The sequence below is a fragment of the Notamacropus eugenii genome, chromosome 3, assembly GCF_028372415.1.
Source record: "Notamacropus eugenii isolate mMacEug1 chromosome 3, mMacEug1.pri_v2, whole genome shotgun sequence".
Classification (NCBI taxonomy): domain Eukaryota; kingdom Metazoa; phylum Chordata; class Mammalia; order Diprotodontia; family Macropodidae; genus Notamacropus; species Notamacropus eugenii.
The window spans coordinates 106,728,869-106,751,896 of record NC_092874.1 but is presented as its reverse complement, the minus strand read 5'-3'; the positions used below and the strand labels follow the sequence as shown (position 1 = coordinate 106,751,896).

The 23,028-nt window shown below is 37.2% G+C and overlaps 1 protein-coding gene across 1 annotated transcript in view; it reads left to right on the top strand.

Annotated features, from left to right (window-relative positions):
- The window catches only part of LOC140533147 (uncharacterized), a 212,479-nt gene that overhangs the window by 172,635 nt on the left and 16,816 nt on the right, over positions 1-23,028 (top strand). The window contains exons 113-128 of the mRNA XM_072652516.1: positions 109-233; positions 1,799-1,887; positions 2,995-3,044; positions 5,593-5,763; positions 6,476-6,628; positions 9,455-9,649; positions 11,526-11,680; positions 13,493-13,661; positions 13,937-14,033; positions 15,414-15,526; positions 16,281-16,406; positions 17,462-17,590; positions 17,708-17,818; positions 18,088-18,150; positions 18,914-19,048; positions 19,620-19,707. Of these exons, the coding sequence (XP_072508617.1) occupies positions 109-233; positions 1,799-1,887; positions 2,995-3,044; positions 5,593-5,763; positions 6,476-6,628; positions 9,455-9,649; positions 11,526-11,680; positions 13,493-13,661; positions 13,937-14,033; positions 15,414-15,526; positions 16,281-16,406; positions 17,462-17,590; positions 17,708-17,818; positions 18,088-18,150; positions 18,914-19,048; positions 19,620-19,707 (1,969 nt within the window). The remainder of the gene's footprint in view (positions 1-108; positions 234-1,798; positions 1,888-2,994; positions 3,045-5,592; positions 5,764-6,475; positions 6,629-9,454; positions 9,650-11,525; positions 11,681-13,492; positions 13,662-13,936; positions 14,034-15,413; positions 15,527-16,280; positions 16,407-17,461; positions 17,591-17,707; positions 17,819-18,087; positions 18,151-18,913; positions 19,049-19,619; positions 19,708-23,028) is intronic.

The window sequence follows — 23,028 nt, the reverse complement described above, 5'->3', positions numbered from 1 at the left end:
CGTGGTGGGGATCCAAAAGCAGAGATACCTTTGTCCTTTTTCTTCTAAATTACTGAGCTAGGATGGGTGAAGAACTCATTTTCCTCCTGGTCTTCCTCTCAACCATAGGGCTCCGACATTGGAGTGAGGGGACAATGGAAGAACCTGCTAGCCCCTCTTGACCACATCAATCTGCACATCCGTGGGGGCTACATCCTTCCCTGGCAAAAACCTGCAAATAACACGTACTACAGGTGAGGGGAACAATATTCTTTCCTTTCCAAAGGTGTGACTCATATTCCCATATTCTTTGTCCTTTTCTTGAAAAGTAGTGGATAGAGTCATTGTGTTGGAGCCAAAAATGCTTGGATTTGAGTTGAATTCTAGCTATGTGACTTTGGGAGAATTCCACCCAACTCCAAGGACTTCAGTCCTCTCATTATACTTAAACTTCCTACCCAATTGCATTTATTTTGAGTATAACAAAAATACTCTAAATCCTAAGTGGTTGTGTAAATGTGAGTTATTATGATTTCTTCTGTGATTATCATTTTTTTTTGTCTTTTTTGTTCATTACCAAGAGAATCACAAGAATCAGGCTAATTTTGTTATTTAAATGGGATTTCAGAACATCCTGCATTTTCATTAACTGTGTCCTCCAAGCCTGGAATGCTCTGCCTCCTCATCTGTGCCTCTTGGCATTTTTTGCCTCTATTTGATTATAGCTCCCTGGGAGCAGGAACTTTTTTTTTTTTTAATTCTTTGCACCCTCCTCACTGAGCAAATGCCTGGCACAGAGTGAGCATAGTTTGTTGACTGACTGACCATGACATAATTTATTGTATGAATGCAAGAACTTTGTGATATATTTTATGGGAATACTTCACTATCTACTCCATGACAGATAAAATAAGATGAACCTGTGTTGAAAATACAGCTGAAACATTTTGCAAGGTTATGATTGATATTCATTTCTGCTCGGTACCTTTCAAGAATCATGGGAAAATCTCTGAATATAAGTGTCCTTCAAAGAGGCATGAGGGATAATCTTTCCACTTACATGGCCTCTACTCTCACTCAGGCCTTTATCACCAATCTCCCAAAGCATTACAATACCTTCCTAATTGGCCTTCTTGCATCCAGCCTCTCCCCTCTCCAAACCATCCTCCATTTTCTTGTCCAACTGAGAGAAGTAAAGCATAATTCTGAGGTCCCTGCTCATGGACTTAGGAAATTTCAGTGGCTCCCCCTTAGATCAAGAATAAACTGCTGTATACCATTAAAAACCCATCTCTGTATAGGTATAGCTCATCTTTCCAAGTATATCCCACATTATTCTTTCTACCTCTCACACTCTGAGTACCAACTCAACTGTTCTCCACATCCAGATTGTCCATCTCACACCTTAGTGATGGCTTAGTATATAGTCTGTGCCACATTCCTGCAATGCTCTCCTTTCTCATCTTTCCTTCTTGGAAACCCTTAGTTTCTCTCTTGAGTAAGTGGAACCTATATAATGTATTTCCTGAATCCTCCAATAGTTGGTGTTTCAACTGCTCCCCCATAGCAGTCTAAAATGTTCTATTTTTTTAAATATTTACTTATCTGTGAATATCCTATAATAACTCATATACTGTCATTCCCTCTCCCCATTAGGATTTAAATTCCTTGAATTCAGGAACCCTTTCTTTTTTCCCCTTCCTATGAACTTCTAGTCTCTAAACACAGTGTCGTGTTCCTAAGAATAGCTTAATAACGGCTTGCCAAATAACTTGTCAAGGGAAGCAGGAGAACTGATTATAATTTCTGATGTTTCTAGCCGGAAAAACTCTTTGGGTTTAATTGTGGCTTTATCTGACAACGGGACAGCTGAAGGAGATTTTTTCTGGGATGATGGACAGAGTATTGGTAAGTTAGATTATCTTAAGTTCAATTGACTCCTTTCTCTGTTTCTCTCTCTTCTCTCTGTCTTTCTCTGTCTCTTTTCCTTTCTTTCTCTTTCCCTCTCTCCTTCCTTCACTTTTTCCTTCCTTCATTTCATCCCTCTATTCCTTATCTCCCCATCCCTTCCTTCTCCCTTTCACTCTCCCTTTCATCTCCCCTTTCTCTTCCTTTATTTCTTCTTCTTCCTTTATTCTTCCTTTTCTTAATTCTTCACTTCCTCCCTCTCTTCCTCTTTTCTCCCTCTTTCTTTTTTCCTTCCTTCACATTCTGTCTCTTTCTCTCCTTTCCTTGATCTCTCTCTCCCTTGTTCCTTCTCCCTTCACCTCCCTCTTTCAAATTATATCTTGACTCTGCTGTAGCTCTTAAAATTATTTGGAGAAGAGAAAAAGTTGTTGGAAATATTGTTGGGAGTCAGGATAACCTAAGTTCAGTTCCTACCTGGGACATACACTGGTTGTATGACCTTTATCAAATGACTTAACCTTTAAGTATCCCAGGTAACTCTTTAACACTTAAAGTTGCAAGGAATGTGCCAGTAGAGTACATTCCTGAGCAGGAGCTTCCTAAACTAATGAAAGCACAGACCCACACAATTCTCTCTTATTCAGATTTCTAATGATAAGAAGTAGAGACAGTGAATGTGAAAATTAGAGATTAAAGTTTTCTTTTCAGACACTGCCTGCAGTGTCTCTGAGCAATGATTGACTTGAATGGAGCAAAAAATGGCAATAATTGGCTTTTCCTGCCTTCATAGTCTTAACATTTTACAAATACAAAGAGTTCCTGTAAAATTAATACCCATCCGACAGTATTCTCACAGTTTTGTCCCCTGCAATTATAAGCCTCTTTTCAAGAGGTTTAGAATCCTGAGAATCATTCATAGCACAACGTGTGAGATCCTGAATAGTTCTATTGTATTTTTAAAATGTGAATATCTTGAAAATAGAAAGGAGGGTAGAAGAGCCAGGATGGCTAAAGGCCTCAAAGGTAGCAAGAAGTCTGGTGAGTGTCTTGTATCTCAGGCTGGGCTTGATAGGACCTAATAAAATGCACTCTGTTATCTTGTTGCAGATACTTATGAACAAGGGAATTACTATTTCTCCAGCTTCTCTGCCAGCCAGGTGAGTATTATTGTTGAATTTGACTCCTTGTTCATTTTATTAGCACAATTCATAGCAGTGACAGCTGATAAAAATAGTATGAGGTAAGGTCTATCTTTTGATAACACTTCTGTGAGCCATGACTTAGGGCTATGACCCGTCCCTTTGTCCAAAGCATACAATGACACCTTCCAAAAGAGCCTATTAATACATATCATCACCTCAAAATTAGAGTTGAGGAAGGACTTCTCAGTAACTTCATCCTAATGGGGAAGACATGATACAATATATCTGGAAGGAAAAAGAACCAATTGCTTTCTCCAATTCCTGTACTTCTTTTCCTCTTTCCCTAACACTGTCATGTCAGATATTATATCACTTGTCTCTTTTCTTTCACTAGATTGTTTTCTCTTCCCACGTGATTTTTTTTGTTGGAAAATTTAGACATTTTCCTTGCCCCAGTCTTGTGGTACTTCTATTTTCCACAAGCTTTCAGGAATCACTGACAGTTGCTCAGTAATCCCATCTGCTGGTCCTTTCAGGCCCCAGTGCTACAGTTTATCTAGGCCAGGTAAGTGGAATTCATTAAAGGCAATAGGTGGTTTCTGTCTCCTTCATTATCTTTGTCTTTAAGCCTGTTATTCATTTGTGTTCTGACATTTCCAGTAAAGTCAAATGCTTTATCATTTTTCTGTGCCTCCTTTTTTTTCTCAACATATCTGAAAAGCCAAATGAAACCATTTTTGGTTGTCCTCAGATTCTGTCGCCAGTCTCAGCTATATCTTTCCTGATGCTATTTTTACAGAACTGTGCTATGCTCTTTTCTTCATCTTCTCTTACTTCAATCTTCTAAACATTTGTTTTCAAAATCTAAGTTGATTGGTTATTGGTTAGTTTTCCATGTATCCACATTAGTCTTTGCAGAGAAATCCCACTTTTCCTTTTCACTGGAATTATTGTCTTTAATTTCATCAGAATTTCCTTCTTGACTATCTTCTATTGCTTCTTGGCCGTTTTTGCTGAAAACATTTTGGGGAAGTCAACAGGAATGAGCAGCACTTATATGCCTTGCACTGTCCTAAGCTATTTTTAAACAAATATTCTCTCATTTGATCTTGACAATAGCCTTGTGAAGTAGTGCAATCATTATCCCCATTTTTGAGTTGAGGAAACTGAGAGAAAAAGATTAAGTTTCTTGCTCAAAGTCACACAGTTAATCAGTTACTTCCATCATTACAATATTAATATCATTCTGAGATACTATCTTCTTAGTTGGCTGTTCAGTACCCAAATTAATTTTTCCCTTCCATAGTCCCTGCCTTTAGTGGTCAACAGTGAGGATAATACAGCTGTTTCTCTTATAAAATTCACTTTATTACCCATGACTTCGTGATCATTGACAACACTTTTGAGGTTCCTTTGGAAGTGTCATTTTAGTGTTCACTTCTGGCTCACAGATATAGTTGTCCTTGTATCTCTAGCCCCTAACTTGAAAAGTTTCCTGCAGTCCAAAGTACTAAACACTCTGATTCCTTTAGACGGACATCTGTAATTGCTAAACTGGTTTGCATTTAGTGACTAAAATGCATATATTTGTAAGTATGATATGTTATCAAATTGATAACACGGGAAGTATTAATGAGACTACTTAGAGAGTGGTTTGTGGGCTTTAATTTGCTACTTTTATAGTAACATTTCTAAATAGAAATATGTGTGAACATATAAAAACATGTCTCTTTTATTGACAGAGCCTGTGTGTCAAAATGGATAAGGGTCATCTGTGAAATCAGAAAAATCTGGCTTTTAGTCCTCCTTCTGACATATTTTAGTTGTGTTTCCATTGGAAAGTTATTTAACTTTTCAGTACCCCAGGTGGCTCTTTAAGACTGAAAGTTACAGATGAGTTACTGACCTGATAATAGTTTTCACAACTTGATGGTTCATGAACCATGTAATCATAAAGCTCATTCATTTCCTCTGCTGCCCAGCCTTCTTTCCTTTCTTTCTCCTCTCCTAGAGTAAAACAAAGTTTACATATGTTTTAGAAAGATTCACAGACCTTGTGTTTGTTTACCAACATAAAATTCTATTCATTTCTTGAGTTTGTTGGACAGAGAATTTGGACAGACCTGGATGTATCACTCAGAAAGCTCATACTACTAAGTAAACGTCTAGAGAATATAGAAAGTGTACCAAGAATCTGAATGAAATATGGCTGTCTAAAGCAATGAAGGGAAATTTAGTCCTTGATTTCATACCAGCCAGACCAATTAACTTATTCATTATTGGATGGAGAAGGAAGGACTCATCCACACTGACACAGCAAGATATTCCAGTCCTTACAACCATCTCCACCATGGAGCACCTGCTTTTGTTAGGTTTGAAGCAAGAGTCGCTACTTATGAGTTGGGACCATTATTCTGCCTCCAACCCTAATACAATCTCCCAAGTGTCAGAGAAGATAAAATGAGCTCATAGGTTCTTTGTCTTTTGGCTATCTTAGAGAGGTGACTAGTATACAATTGGAGGCAGGGCAGGATAACATAGGCACTATCTTTGGGTCTTTTAGAATCGCCTAGATGTGAAGGTTCTGCACATGAACTACAGTGATCCAGATGGCCTAGCATTTGAAGAGATCAGAATCTTCGGGTTGAACTTCCCACCAGTTATAGTTATTGTGACAGAAAATAATGTTCCAATCCAATCTAATGCTGAGATCAAGTATAATTCTGCAACAAAGGTAAATGTTTCCTTAATCATCTCATTTATTGGATGTTTAGGGTAATCAATTGCTTTGCATAGCTAGGTTTTCCTGTTTCACATCTTTAAGCATCAGCCTTTTTATTTTATACTTTAACTGATATTCAAATGGGTATGTTAGTAAAATTCATTTTAGATATCCTTTGTATGCAGAGCATGTAATAAAATATTTAAGATATTCCTGTTCCTTCAAGGTCACTCTTATATCCTCAAGGTAGAAATATAGATTTGGAATGAACGTGTAGATCTTGAAGGATTTAGAGCTGAGTGGACATTAACTTCAAGGCTTCCTTCTTCTAAGACAAAAAAGCTTTTGTCAAATATCAAGCTTGCTTCTTCTCCAAAAATATCCACAAGCAAATGTCAGCTTACTTTTTTCTCCATTTCACTTTTTTCATGGCTGCCTTTATTTTATGTTAATTTTTGAATGAGAGGCCAAAATAGCCTTCACAATGATAAAAGACCACTTTGCTCAACATAAAGGTGGCTCTTTGGCAAAGAAAGTATGCTCATTTTTATCCCCCATGAAATAAATAGCGGTTACATGATTTTAGCAATTCTTAGTTATGATGGGAGACTCCATCAGAATTGTAATGAAAATGACCTATTTTATGTGTCATCAAAAGAAAGAACTTTTTGATGATTGAAATGGTGAATTTCACTGACTTGAACCATCCTTTTTGATTTGATAGGCTGCGAACATCACAGGGCTTCACATTGAACTGGGGAAGGAATACACAGTGGAATGGTCCAATCAATTGATAGATACAGAAAAATTTGACTGCTACCCTGATGAAGATGGTGTCAATGAAGAAAACTGTCTTTTGCGTGACTGTGTCTGGGAGGTAAGATTTTATAGACACAAATTCAAACACAAACACACACTTCCAAAGACTGTCAGTGCACACATGTGTGCACACATGCACACACAAAATCAGCTTCTCCCTCTCTACTTCAGTTCAACTTGATCATAATGGTGCCCCTCCCCCATTTTAATGAGGTTAGGTGAGATTTAGTTTAGGCAGAGATGAGAAGCCAGTCTCTGCAAGGAGAACCAGGAGAGGGAACAACCATGGTAAAGATAAGCTGCCTAAGTGCCCCTGACGTCTCAGTTGTAAAGAAGTTTATGTCTGTGGAAATACCAAGGAGGCAGCTGATTATTACCAAGTAAGTGGGCATTTCTGTAGGATTTTTGATTTGTATATACTTCAAGTTTAGCTAATTAGTAAGGGTGTACATGATGTTAAGGCCTCAATTCTAGAAGACACTATGAAGTCAAGAAGCTTCCTATCTCTGGGCATATGTGAAATTGGAGGATCCATTCTCCATGCCCACCAAGCCCAAGGCACTTACATTAGTATGATGGAATTCACAAGAAATTAGCCAAAGACTTTGCTGAATTATCTCCCCTGTGGAGCCATGCCAAGGAGTAAATTATGTTGCTTCCATCCCTCAATGTAAGTCTAAATCAAGCCCTTGAGTAAGTACATCTCTGGGACACCAGGGAATTGGGTAAAATGTACAATACTGACAAGTTACTCAAAAGTTTCCTTGTGGTAAAAGGATGTGTGGAGAATTTTGCCTCTTGGTTTATAGTCACATCAGTTTTCTTTTCGGTTCAAAATCAGAAAAGTAAGTGGAACAGACTCCTCTGAGAAGTGAGAGGGAAGGGGGGAAGAAAGAAGAAACCAAGAGATGACTTTGGAAAGAAAGCAACTGGGGTGTAATTGAATAAGTGTTGGGCCTAGGATCAGAAAAGATTCAAATTCCAGCTCTAAGGTTTACCAGCTCTGGGATAAGAAAGTACCATGATGCCTTTTAGTCTTAGTTTTCTAATCTGTAAAATGAAGATAAGAAATCCTGTTCTATTAATCTCACAGGGGTATTAACAGGATTAAAGGAGTTAATGAATAAAAAATCTTTGAAACCTTTAATGAAATATTAATTTTGTTTCTATGGAAAAATGTTTCAGGCAAATATCTACAGAATCATGTGCTGATGAGACTATGCATCTCAGGCACTAAAGAAGAATTTATGAAATACATTATATGTTCGTGGCACTGCGCTAATCATCAGGGATACAAAGAAAGGAGGAATAAAAGTCTTTGTCCTCATCCTTTTCCCACTCCAACTGAAGAGACAATGTGTTAATAATTTATTACCTGAAAGATAAATGTAGAGTATTTAGAAGGCAGTTTAGAGGGAAATACTTTTAACAACTTGGCAGAGGTGGGGATGTAACTGGAAAAGGCCTGCTATAGGAGGAGGTCCAAGAGTCTGGTGAAGGGAAAGAGAATTCCAGGTATTGATGATGGTCAATGTAGAGGCAAGGAGATTGGATGGAGATGACTGTGATATTAAAGGGACTACAGGCTTGTCATTGTAACTGGATCACAGAGCATGTGAGGAGTAAACTAGAAATGTAGAAAGGAATCAGGATGTGGAAAGCCTTTAGATAGTAAACAGAAGATTTTCTATTTGATCCTAGAGGAAATATGAAACCATTGGAGTTTAGTGTGGAGGTGGATAACATGGAAAAAGTTATGCTTTAGAAAACTTTGGCCCCAAGTGGAGAATATGTTTAAGTATAAAGAGACTTGGGGTAAGGAAACAAAATGGAAGGATGTTTTAGGGCAGTTAGATGGCACAGTAGATGGAGCACAGGACCTGGAATCAGGAAGACCTGACTTCAAATCCAGCCTCAGATACTTACTAGGTGTGTGACCTTTGGCAAGCCACTTAACTCAGTTTGCCTCAGTTTCCTTGTCTGTAAAATGAGCTGGAGAAGATAATAGCAAACCTTCCCAATCTCTTTGCCAAGAAAACCCCAAATGGGGTAATAAAGAGTCAGACATAATTGAAATGACTGAACAGCATCAGTAAATTTCAGAGAGAAGAAAAGTGAGAAGACCCTCCGACCCTAACAATTTTTCAGAGCTGGAGATCCATAAGTTTTATAACCTGAGAATACTTTCTGACTTTTTTGTGTTATGATAATCAATTTTCCTGATTTTCCCTATTTTTTCCTTTTCTGTTTTGTCTTCCTTCTGTCCTCCATCACACTTTTCTGTTTTACTTCTTTCTTTTTCCTCTGTCTCCTCTGTTTCTATTTCTTTCCAAATTTCTCTGTCTTTCCTTATTCTTTTCACCTAACTGTCTCTCTCAATTCTAAAAAATAGTGTTTGTTATATGGGATGGTTCCATAGGGAAAAAAGGAGAAATAATGATGTTGTAAAATGAAAGACATCAAAAAACTTTTAATAAAAGATATTATAATAGAATTAATATGAGTTAATGAGATTCTGTCAAAAAGGTGGCTGTGTGAGCGGAGAAAAACTAGGTGAGAAATGTCCTGACAAATGACCTGGTAGGACTTGACAGCTTATCTCTCTGGACTCCTAATGCAATATTGAACTTGGAATGATAAAGAGATGACTGAAGAATATTAGCAATGAATAGAGCTTTTGAGTTCTCTGTAGTGACAGATGCATGAATAAAACAAGGGCTTAAGCCTCATCAAATGGGAAAAAAAGTATTAGGAAGAAATTCCTAAGAATTGAACATTGGAAAAGGAATCTAAGAGAATGATTTCAAGGAGATGGGACTAGATATGACCTACTTATTCTCCAGGTTTGTCATTCTGATGAGTTTCTGATGTTTTTATTTTTCAGCCAAACGATTCCTCTGGAGTCCCTTTTTGCTATATCACAAAATATTATTATACTGCCTCTGACATTCAGAGTAGACCAGCAGGCCTAACAGCAACTATCTCTCGAATTCCTGGAGCCAGTCCCTATCCTTCTCCTCCCATAGATCAGCTTCGCTTGGAGGTGACTTTCCATACCAACAACATGCTACAGTTTAAGGTATGCTCCCTTTAGAACTCTTGTTGACAGAGAAGATTGCCGGAAATAAGGAAAAGTCATTCAACCAGCTAGTATTTATTGGGTGATTACCATGTGCCAGGAAGTATGCTAAACTGTGGGGATAAAAGGAAAGGTAAAAGTAATTCCTGAACTCTGGGAACTTACAATAAAATGGGTGAGACAAATGGGTGATAAACTTCTGTAGCATCCACCGTGTGCATGTTCCTCTCTTCAGTGCTCTGTTGGCAATGGAAGTATCAGAAAAGAAAATTTGCTATGAGGCAGGGAATTTTAAGTATGATTAGAGTGGTTTAAAGTGTTATGGCTATAAAGTGTTAAGGTTTGAAAGGAAAAGCAAACACTTGGTTCATGGATTGTCACGATGGACATGGATTACTGGTATTCCATATGATAGGTGGGGAAGATATGATGGAACACTTGTAATTGCAATTTGACGTGGAATTCCATGATTTTGTAATTGCTTAAGAAATAAATCACAGACAAAAACCCCATTTTTCTTAAATCAGACCATCTTCTTAATCTCTCCCTATTTTATGTTCAATGGGTACATCATTCAGGAGGCAACTGAAATCTTACCTCTGCTTCATAGATCTTCTTTGAGGCAGTGTAGCAATAGAGATAGGACATTGGATTTGGAATCAAGAAGACATCCATTTAAATCTCTTTCCTGATATTTAGTAGAAGTGTTACCCTTGTGAAGCCACACAATTTCAGTTTCTTTATCTGTGACACGGGGCTCATAATCCTTATAGTGCCTTGCTGTTTGGATTGCAATTGATCTCAAGTGAGGTACCATATGGAAAGAGCTGTGGAAATTGTAAAATGCTCTATAGTTATTATTTACTATTGTTTGTCAGCACTTCACCTTGAATTTTTTTCAACCATATTCATTTGAGGTATGTTACATGCCTTCTGTATGCATTGTGGTATGCTCGGCATTGGTTAAGAGAGATATAGATGACCTATCCATCAAAGAGCTCAAAATCTGTTACTGTTACATAGACCAATTAGCATCTCCTGTGACCCTACAACTAACCCCCAAAATAAAATTTCATATCTAAATTAGTCTTTGGAAGGACCAATCTTGATAATGCAGGCAGCAGATGAAAACATTTGATTTGGAGGGATAATTCTGCTAAAATTATCTGCCCTACGGCGAAAGTCATATCTTTGTTGGCTATATAGATACATCATAGGATCCTAGATTTAGAAGTAGAAAGGCCATTAGATGTCATGTGTGGAAGTCACAGACCTTTTGGCCTTAGTTTCATCTGTATGGTGAGGTTTGCATTACAGAATTTCTAACTTCACAAGAGTGAATGAAAGAAAGAAAGAAAGAATGAATGAAAGAAGAAAGGAATGAAAAGATATTTATTCAGTGTTTAGTATATACCAAGCACTCAGGATTCAGACACAAAAGGGAGACAGTTCTTATCCTCAAAGATCATACAATCTCATTGTAGTAATACTTGATAGTCTGAATATTAAATGTAATCTAGTAAGATTTTGAGGGGGATAAATAAATTATAGTTCATTGTAGAGGTGAACAGGATAGATGAGTGGGTGTAATTAGATTTTCATCTGAGAGATGAGGATATTTAAAAAAATACATCTCTGACAGTAATAATAATAGTGGCCTTATCAGCTTTTCCATTAAAACAAAGGCATCCTTGTATGAGTAAAAGTTAAATGATAGTACTCCCCTGGCCATGTATGGCTTATTTCAGGAATAATAGCTGATTCAGCCTCAGAAACCTGGAATCAGGTCAGCTCTCAATTGGTAGAATCTGATTCTAAGACCCCAAATGTGTGAGCCCCAAATTATTTATGGAGACAATGGTTTTCTCTTTCCTAGATTGATGATCCCAGCAACAAAAGGTATGAAGTCCCAGTGCCTTTAAATATTCCAAGCTCCCCCATCAGCCAACCTGAAAGTCTTCTCTATGAGGTGAGCATCAAGGAAAACCCATTTGGAATTGAGATCCGCAGAAAAAGCACAGGCACTGTGATGTAAGTACTTTCCTTCTCCATATGTATAGACATTAGTGGACAATCTAGATATTGACTTGACTCTGATTTCTTGAATCATGGAATGAGCTACTGGGTTTGGTCACCAAATACTAGTGAACTGGATTCAAGTCTTAAATCTTGAACAAATGCAAATACATAGTACTTCTGGGAAATTCTACAAGTGACTTGAAATCCCTTGGCTTTGATTTCCTAATCCATACAGTGAGGCAATTATATCAGAGGATATATAGGGTTCCTTTTAACTGTAATGTTTTGCGTGACTCCAGTCAAGGCTTCCATGATGATGGAATACTACTATGGGAGGAAATTTGCATCATCTCTTCTACTTCCATATATGATATTTGTATAAATTAGTTAATGTAACACACTATAAGGGTCACTGAACCTGTTAGAGAGAGACCTGAATATATATTGGTGTACTCATTTTAAGTTTTTATGGATAATTTCTGCTTTTATCAGTTTCTTCAACACTTAAAAGAAAAATTAAACTGAATATGATATGTGTCCAGATTGGGAGAAAGTTAAAGAAAAAGATGTTTTCTCCCATTTTTTCCTCATTCTAACCAGTATAAGATCTGGAAAATCACTCTGAGTTATTATTTCTAATGACAAAAATGTGGAAAACATTCACAACTCTATTATGTCTTGTATAGAATGGATGAGATTCAGCATTGTACATGCCCAGATGCAGGAAAACCTAGATCTAATACTCCTGGGGTTTCTCCGAACGCAAGTTGTAGAACTTGATGAAAAGGCCAATCTTTTCATAATCCAGGGAGAGAAAGTCAAACCAGGAAAAATGTATTCCAACAAAATAACAACACTAATAAACAAGTTCTTTCCAGGCACCATTTTCTCAGACATCCAACTTTATCAGAAGCTTGAATTCATTCCTCAGAAATCCTAGAGTTTACAGCATGTTTTTAAGTTGGATCTGTTATTAAAAAAACCAACATGAGTTTCCCTGAGAAACAGCTGGTCTACCTTAGTTAAGCAGGAGAAAAAGAAATGAAAGGATAGGGAAAAGAAGGAAGTGCTAAGGAGGTGAACAGGATAAATGAGTGGGTGTAATTAGATTTTAATTTGAGGGATGAGGATATTTAAAAAAATATTTAAAAAATACATCTCTGACACTTATAATAACGATAAAAACTAACATGAATATAGTGCTTACTCTATATGACAGGCATTGTGCTAAGCAATGAGCAATTATTACGTCCTTCCTTACCTAGAACAACCCTTGTAGGTAGGAGCTCTTGTGAGCCCCAGGTGAACAATGGTTAAGTGACTTGCCTGTGGTCACATAGGTAGTTAGCGTCAGAAGCTGGATCTGAACTGAAGGTTTCCTGACTCCAGGCCAGGCCCTGTATGTGCTGTGCCATTTAACTGCCAGGTCTGATATTTATTCCACCGCACCACCTAGCTGTGATTGTATTGATTTAGTAGCATACATTATGCTGTTCTCTAATAGTTTTTTCTTTCTGTTTGGCTTGTGAGCTTCCTGAGGCTAGGAACTATTTCATCTACCTGTTTGTTGTTCCTGTATCATCGTAGCTTATTGTATAGTCCCAAGCCCCCTTTCCCTCATCTCTAAAAGCTATTTGCAGTAAACACCTCTAAAATCAGAGCCCTATGAGTCAAAGAATCAGATGCTTCAGGGACTTTCTTTATCCTGAAGTCTAGCAAATGAAGTTAGAGTAATTAAGGCTATTCTGCAGATTCATGTCATAGGGATGCACACCACAGGAATTCTTCAACCCTCCTGAGTCGTGATCTGCTCTTGTGTTTCAGTTGGGATTCCCAGGTCCCTGGTTTTACCTTTAATGACATGTTCCTACGTATCTCCACCCGTCTCCCATCCCATTACCTCTATGGCTTTGGGGAAACTGAGCACACGACATTCCGGAGGAACCTGAACTGGCATACATGGGGAATGTTTTCTCGAGACCAGCCCCCAGGGGTAAGTATTATATGGATTATAGCTGTTTACACATCTTCTTTTCTTTGGCCGCATTTCTGGATTAGTTTATCCAAGTTTATGCTCATATTTGGGCATAGTTATGAATCTGGTTAACCAAATTATGAATCCTTATTGAAATGAATCACCCTCTTATTCTTTATTTTCCTTGAGAACTTAAATCTCCCACAAGGAAGATTATGGATCCAGCTTTATTATCTATTTTTCATTTGTATTTCTTATGCATAAACCTCATCTCTTTTCAACTGCTTACCTAGTATAAGAAGAATTCCTATGGTGTGCACCCCTACTACATGGGTCTGGAAGAGGATGGCAATGCCCATGGAGTGCTCCTGCTCAACAGTAATGCCATGGGTAAGATGGCAGATTCTTTTATGATCTCATGTTACCAAAAATTCTGGGAGGTTTCTGAATAGGACAGTTACAGCAGAACTCTAATTAAGTAAAGTTCAGTACACATTGATGAAGCTCTTGATATGAAGAAATCCCTGGACTTTTCATCAAGATGGATAAAGAGATGAAAGGCATATGGTCTATATTCTTAAACAGTCTTTAATCCAAAAGTGGAGACAAGATATGTATAGAAATAACATGCAAAGATGTTCACAGTAAGGAAAGAAAGGAGGTATAAAAAGGGGGCTACAAAAGTGTAGAGAGGGGGCTCAGATTCAATCCTGCTCAGACTGTCTAGCTGAGATTCTATCTGGCCAGCTTGTTAATACAAGCGTTACAAATGTTTAGGCTCCTTAAAAGTCAATCTAATATCATGAGTCTTTAATGAACTTTGTTTTTCTTTGGCTTTAAAAAAATTTAGAGAGGAGAGAAAACACTTGGCCCCCAGGAGCGAAGGGCTAAGAAGAGTAAGAGGACTGAAAAGGTATCTTGAAGTGTGAGGTAGAATTACAAGACAGAAACGTTTTGGAAGCATGAGGAAAAAAGGTATTTCAGACAAGAAAATAGTTTGAACAAAAGCAGGGAAGTGGGAAAATTTTGCATATTATATCAGAGAATTATCAATTTAGACCTGAAAGAGACTTTAGAGGTTATTAATCCAATCTTCTCAATTTACGGCGGAGAAAAGTGAGGGTGACTGAGTTTTAAAAAATGACATATTTAATCACGTGAGTAGGATGGGGGGGTAGTCAGAATTTGATCACTGGTCTTGTGACTCAAAATTCAGGCTTCTTCGCATTTTGATTGCAGTATAAAATTAGTGATTCCATGAATTCAGGTTTCAGGACTCGGTAATGGGGATAATAATGGTTATCAGTAGCAGTACTTGGAAGAAAAAGAAACATGGGAAGGGGAAGGTGATGGGATTTCTTTGGAAGTGGTGACTTTCAGGTGTCTGAAGATTTTCTTTGTATGGATTTGCACTAGACAGAGAAATTGTAGGTCCAGAATCCAGGAAAGGGGAGGTTGTAAATTAGGATTTTCAAACCATCTCCATTCAGCTTGTGGAACTAGATGGAGTTTGCCAGCTCATGGAATGTTGAGACAGGCAAATTTCGGTTCTGTATAAGCAAAACTGTAATAACAATTAGAGCTATTTGAAGATGGAATGGATTTCTCAGGGAGGTGGGACATCTTCAGAAGGAAAATAGAGGACCTCCTTCCTGTGATGGTGATGGGCTATTAATACTTCTATCCAGATTGGGACAGATGATCTTTAGAATCTGCTTCAACCCTTGTATTTTATAATTCTTTGTTATTGAACTTATTCTCTGTTTACAGACGTGACTTTCCAGCCCACCCCTGCTCTGACATATCGTACTGTGGGAGGTATTCTGGACTTTTACATGGTTTTGGGGCCAACTCCAGAGCTTGTCACTCAACAGTACACTGAGGTAGGAAGTCATACAATCCTTCAGTCAGTAATCAAGTGTTTTCTGAGACAATCTAATGTGCTTAGCACTTTGAAAAGCACATTCATTCACCTACTCTACAGAGTATATATTATACTAATATGCTAATATAATATATTATATTATATAGGTATATATTTTGTATATACCTAGTTATTTTCATGCATATCTCCTCCTTTAGAATGTGAGGTCTTTCAGGGCAGAGACTTTTGCCTTCTTTGTGTCCTCCGTGCTTAGCACTGTGCCTGACACATTGTAAATATTGAACAAACGCCTGTTGATTGACTGACCCAGGGTGACCTTTCACAGCCACTATCTTTACAGCAGATCAGATCATACTATTAGAAGTCAATAAAGAGATGTAAAGAAAGCATTCTTTCCCACTACATTACTATAGAGCAGTTGTAGGACCAATCCCAGTTTAATGTGTCTTCTTTTAATTTTAATGATCCCCAAATTTCTTAAAGGGAAACAAATAGAAATAATAATTTGTGTTCATGTAGTACCTAAAGACTGTTAAAATGATGTATACTTCCTGTCTCTTTTGAAATGGCAACGATTCCCAGGAATGCTAGTTCCCTTTTTTCATATTGTTTGGTTTTAGAATTAAGTTGAGTTATGAAGCCATCATATAATGAGAGAAAGTTGTTTTAGTTATTCTGTATTTCATACCATCCATGTTCCCTACCCTGAGGGAATGGAACGTACATCAACTATTTTCTGTCCTTATTTTCAGTTGATTGGCCGTCCAGTGATGACTCCTTATTGGGCCTTGGGCTTCCAGCTGTGTCGCTATGGATATGAGAGTGATTCTGAAATTGCTGAACTCTATGATGCCATGGTGGCTGCTCAGATCCCCTATGTATGGAACTTCCTTACCCAGCACACCCACTCCTCTATCTCCATAGCCCAGTCCCAGCCTGTGTAATTGTCCTGTGTTCCTCATGGCTTTGATTTTTTCTTCCTCTGGTTTAATTTTGAAACTTGGAAGGTTTCAAAGACGTTTTCAAGTTAAATGATTGATATTTTGGCAGACATCCTCAAAAAGTGCTGTTTCTGAATTTATCTTTTTAAAAAAAATTGAGTTGTCAAAGATTATACAGATGAGTACAACTTTAGGTCAAACAGTAAGTAATCATTGTCGGTGAAGAGACCTTACAATCTAGCTAATTTCCACTTGTACATTATGAGTGTAGAAATGGTTTCCAACAGGAATATTTGGAATTGATCACCTGTATTGTAACTAGCTACAAAACAACTTTAGTATTAATATCAAACAGATGGAGCATTACATCCTGTTTCTGCCAAAATATTCAATTTTAATTCTAAGTGTAATTTTTCTGTTTTAAAATATTGAGAGTAGAAGCAGAGAAACCAGGGGATCATAGATTTAGAGTTGAAAAGCATCTTTTCTAACTTGGTGATCAAACCCCGAATTTAAAGTTGAGGAAACTCGGACCCAGAGAATTTGACTGACATGCTCAGGATCACTTAGCTAGCAACTGTGTGAGCTACCATTTGAACTCAGGTTCTCATCACTCAAAAAACATTTGCCATTTTCACTATCCTATACTGCTACTTGGAAGAAAAAGAGCATAGGTACTTGAAAGGATGTTGATCTTATTTTGGAATGAATCCCATCAATATTCTTGAAAGAACATGTTTATAGACTGGTTCCGTTTGATCCTTATCAGGTTGAAATCATTATCTCAAATACCCTTATCACATTCCAAATGATGGTAGGGAAAACCAATGCAGGAGTTATTTTAATTCCTTCCAGTCTAGAATTTTCACTTGATCCTGGAAAAGAATGTACACAGTGGATCTATCACACTACATTACTGAAGAGATCCACTTGCTCTGGGTCTATTGTCATCAAAGTGACACTTCCCCATATTACTTTCCTTTTCCTTCCAGGATGTGCAGTACGCAGACATTGATTACATGGAGAGACAAATGGACTTCACCCTCGACCCCAAGTTTGCTGGCTTTCCTAATCTGATCAATCGAATGAAGGAGGCTGGGATGCGAGTCATCCTTATTCTGGTGTGTGTCTGCCTTAAGATTTTTTCATGTCTTCTTGCTCCTTGAGTATTGACGTTTTCCTTGTCTTTGAGTAATTCTGTCTGTGGCACTCTAGTAACTGTCCCTTCTTGGTTGCAGGACCCAGCAATTTCTGGCAATGAGACTCAATCATATCCTGCATTCACTCGGGGACTCCAGGAAGATGTGTTCATCAAATGGCCAGATGACAGTGACATTGTCTGGGGAAAGGTAGAATTTAGGATTAGAGATGCTAATTAGAGATGAGTGGGAAGGGATATCAGGTTGTTCATCCTTTAATGGCTCATTTTTTCTCATTGTTTCTATATTTCTGTGAATTATGGCAATTAGAGTCTCGGATGTTTCCTTGAAGTAGATTAATTCCAGAGATGATTTAAATTCTTCTTGTGATTCTCCTCATGATGTGTCTAAGCTGTGACCCATCACATAGACAAAATTTACTCTAAGTAAATGCTCCCCTTTTCTTCCTTTCCCCACAGGTTTGGCCTGATTTGCCCAATGTCACTGTCAATGCATCTCTTGACTGGGACACGCAAGTGGAGGTAAAAGATTCTCCCATAGTGTGGATTGTAGAAGCTTTTGTAAAAGACAAGTGTCTTGTCTAAATTGTTAAAGGACTGCCCTCAAGGAGAAACAGTAGTTTCTTTTTCTTATTAATTCAGCAGTTAGCACAATGCCTGGCACATTGTAAGTGCTTTGGAAATATTCTGTTCTCTGACTAACCATGTCCTGAACTCCAGTTTTCCTTCCATACTTTTTTGGAAGCATCCTTACCCAAAGGACCAAACTTTCTTTTTCACTCCTTAACAGGCAGGCCACCTCCATTGTTTCTCAATATCCTTTTAAAAGGCATGATGCATAGCAGCCAGGTGGTGCAGTGTCACTTTTGTGGCACAGTGTATAATACAATGGACCTAGAGTCAGAAAGATCTGCCTTTAAATTTGGCCTCAGATCCTTATCATCTTTGTAACCCTGGGCAAGTTACTCATGCCTGTTTACCTGAGTTTCCTCATCTGTAAAGTAAGCTGGAAAAGGAAATGGCAAAGTACTCCAATTTGCTAAGAAACCCCCAAAACAGAGTCACAGAGAGTTGGATGCAACTGAAAAGGCTGAACTACAACAAAATGTAGATATATATAAATATGCAGACACAGGAACAAAGAACCCCCAAATACCAGTACAGGTAGATAATGACTATCAAGTAGGGACAGGATTCTTTTGGTGTACTTGGCAGTCAGTCTGCAGCCTTGTTATTTGCCAGCGACCTGATCAATCTGACTGGTGGTTGTGTTTCATCATTACAGATCTACAGAGCTCATGTTGCCTTCCCAGACTTTTTCCGTAATTCAACAGTCACGTGGTGGAAGCGGGAACTGCGAGAACTCCACAACAATCCCACTGAGCCCCAGAAGAGCTTGAAGTTTGATGGAATATGGATCGTAAGTGTTTGTGCGTGTGTGTGTTTGTGTTATGTGTGAATGTGCATACATAAACATGCACATGTTGTAAAATATTGTGTATGCTTATTTGTTTCTGTATACATGTAGAATTGTTTTGCAGTGGAATGTATCAGTCAGTAAATAATGAAGACATTCCAGGCACAATTTTATCCTAAGGGTACCATTTTCTAATAAGGCATTAAACAATCTGTATTCCTATCATACATCTGCCATTAATTTTTCCTGCAGGGAGGAAGCCTAATGTAGACCTACATATTAAGGAATTTATCTTTTTTCACTGAAGTGAATTCAATATTTCCCTTGAGTATGTTTGACTCTCTAACATTGCCTGAGAGAAAGCAAGACCCAATTCTTCCAGGTGATTCCCCTTCTGATTTATTAGAATCCCCCATGTGATGAGTAAACTAGGTGTAACCATTTGTTCATTGTCTCCTGGCAGAAGATTGACAATGTATTCATATATATATGTAATACACACACACATATATATTTGTATGTAATACACACACACACACACACACATATATGAATATTTGTTTTGTATTTTTAGGACATGAATGAACCAGCAAGCTTTGTGAATGGAGCAGTTCCTCCAGGCTGCATGAATACCACATTAAACCACCCTCCTTATATGCCCTGTAAGTATGTTTTCCATTGGCACAATATTACCCAGACTCAGGATCACCTTTTTGAAGATGCTTGGGCTGAAGCTTTGCCTTAGTTCATTCTTAGAAGCCTGGCATTGGCAAGAGAGTATCTCAAGGGATAAGCCCATCAGTATTCTAAGCTGTCTTGGTTTAAAAATTTTTTTTCAATTTTATTTTTTATTTTTTTTAATTGATTCATTTGTTTTTCAGTTTTCAACAATCACTTCCATAAGTTTTAAATTTTCTCCTCCTTACCCTCCCCCCTCTCCCTGAGATGGCGTGCAATCTTACATGGGCTCTACATATACAGCCTTATTAAACACATTTTCACACTTGTCATATTATTGTAGTAGAATTAAAATGAATGGAAAACCAAACCAAACCAAAACATAACACAAGAGAAAATAGTCTTCTTCATTCTGCATTCTGATTTCCATAGTTCTTTCTCTGGATGTAGATGGCATTTTGCATCAAGAGTCCCTTGGGAATGTTTTAGGTTTTTGCATTGTTATGAAGTGCTTGCACCCTGTGGCTATTACTGTGTATAATCTTTTCCTGGTTCTCTACATTTCACTCAGCATCAGTTCATATAAGTCTTTCCAGGCCTTTCTGAATTCTGCTTGTTCATCCTTTCTTATAGCACAATAGTATTCTATTATGTTCATATACCACAACTTGTTCAGCCATTCCCCAGTTGATGGACATTTCCTCGATTTCCAGTTCTTGTCCACCACAAAAAGAGCTGCTATAAATATTTTTCTACATGTGGGACCTTGTCTCATTTTTATGATCTCTTTGGGAGACAGCTCTAGAAGCCATATTGCTGGGTCAAAGGGTATGCACATCTTTATAACCCTTTGGTCACAGTTCCAAATTGCCCTCCAGAATGGTTGGATCAGCTCACAGCTCCACCAAAAATAAATTAGTGTTCCAACTCTCCCACATCTTCTCCAACATTTATCACCTTCCTATTTTGTCATATTAGCCAATCTGATAGGTGTGATGTGGTACCTCAGAGTTGTTCTGATTTGCATCTCTCTAATCAATAGTGATTTAGAGCAGTTTTTCATATGACTATAGATATCTTTAATTTCTTCCTCTGACAACTGCCTGTTCGTATCTTTGGTCTTTTAACAATTGGGGAATGACTTGTATTCTTGTAAATTTGACTCAGTTCTCTGAATATTTTAGAAATGAGGCCTTTATCACTGATACTAACTGTAAATATTATTTCCCAGTTTTCTGCTTCCCTCCTAATCTTGGTTGCTTTGGCTTTGTTTGTGTAAAAACTTTTCAATTTAATGTAATCAAAATTATCCATTTTGTATTTCATAATGTTCCCTATCTCTTGTTTAGTCACAAATTTCTCTATTCTCCATAAATCTTACAAATAAGCTATCCCTTGCTCCCCTAATCAGTTTATAGTATCAGCCTTTATACCTAGATCATGTACCCATTTGAACTTTATTCTTATGTACAGTGTCAGGCATTGGTCTATGCCGTTTCTGCCACACTATTATCCAGTTTTCCTAGCAATTTTTGTCAAGCGGTAAGTTCTTATCCCAAAGGGATAAGGGTCCTTGGATTTATCAAACAGTAGACTGCTACAATCATTGACTACTGTGTCTTGTGTACCTAACCTATTCTGTTGATATACTCCTCTATTTATTAGCCAATACCAAGTTGTTTTCATGATTGCTGCTTTATAATACAATTTGCGATCTGGTGTGGCTAGGCCATCTTCCCTAGTATTTCTTTTCATTTATTCCCTCGATATTCTGCATCTTTTGTTCTTCCAGATGAATTTTGATATTATGTTTTCTACCTCTAGAAAATAATTTTCTGGAGTTTGATAGGTATGGCACTGAATAAGTTAATTTAGGTAGAATTTTCATTTTTATCATATTAGCTTGGCCTACCCATGAGCAACTGATATCTTTCCAATTACTTAGATCTGACTATATTTGTGCAAAGAATGTTTTGTGATTGTGTTCATATAGTCCTTGGGTTTATTTTGACAGGTAGAATCTCAAATATTTCATAGTGTCAAGTGTAACTTTAAATGGGATTCCTCTTTCTATCTCTTGCTGTTGGGCCTTGTTAGTAATATATAGAAATGTAGATGATTTATGTGGGCTTATTTTGTAACCTGCAACTTTGCAAAACTTGTTTAGTATTTCAAGTATTTTTTTATTTTATTCTCTGGGATTTTCTAAGTATATCATCGTATCATCTGCAAAGAATGATAACTTAGTTTCCTCTTTGCCTGTTCTGATTCCTTAAATTTTTTTCTTTTCTTATTGCCAAAGCGAACATTTCTAGTACCATATTGAATAACAGTGGTAATAATGGACATAATTGTTTCATCCCTGATTTTATTGGAAGTTCATCTAGCTTGTTACATATAATAGTTGGTGATGATTTTAGATATTTACTACTTATTATTTCAAGGAAGGCTCCATATATTCCTATGTTCTCTAGTGTTTCCAATAGGAATGAGTGTTGTGCTTTGTCAACAGTTTTTTTCTGCATCTATTGAGATAATCATATGGTTTCTGTTGGTTTTGTTGTTGATGGGATCAATAATACTAATAGCTTTCCTGATATTGAACCAGCCCTGCATTTCCGGTATGAATCCTACCTGATCATAATGTATTGTTCTCATGATAAGTTGCTGTAATCTTTTTGCTAATATCTTATTTCATATTTTTGCATCTGCGTTCATTACAGAAATTGATCTATAATTTTCTTTCTCTGTTTTGGCTCTTCCCAGTTTAGGTATCAGAACTGTAGTTGTATCATAAAAAGAATTTGGTGGGACTCCTTCTTTGCCAAAATAGTCTATATAATATTGGAATTAATGGTTCTTTAAATGTTTGACAGAATTCACTTGTAAATCCATCCAACCCTAGAGACTTTTTGCCTAGGGAGTTCACTGATGGCCTGTTCAATTTCTTTTTATGTTATGAGGTTATTTAAGTATTTTACTTCCTCTTCTGTTAATCTGGGCAATTTATATTTTTTAAAATATTCATCCATTTCAATTAAATTGTTAAACTTATAGGCACAGAGTTGGGCAAAGTAATTTCTAATTATTGTTTTAATTTCTTCCTTGCTGGAGGTGAGATTACCCTTTTCATTTTTGATACTGGCAATTTGGTTTTCTTTTTTTTAATCAAATTGACAAAAAGTTTATCAATTTTATTGATTTTTTTCATAAAACCAACTCTTAGTTTTACTTATTAGTTCATTAGTTCTTTTAATTCCATAAGCTGTCTTGGTTCTTGTCATAGGTGTGCACAGAGTATAGGC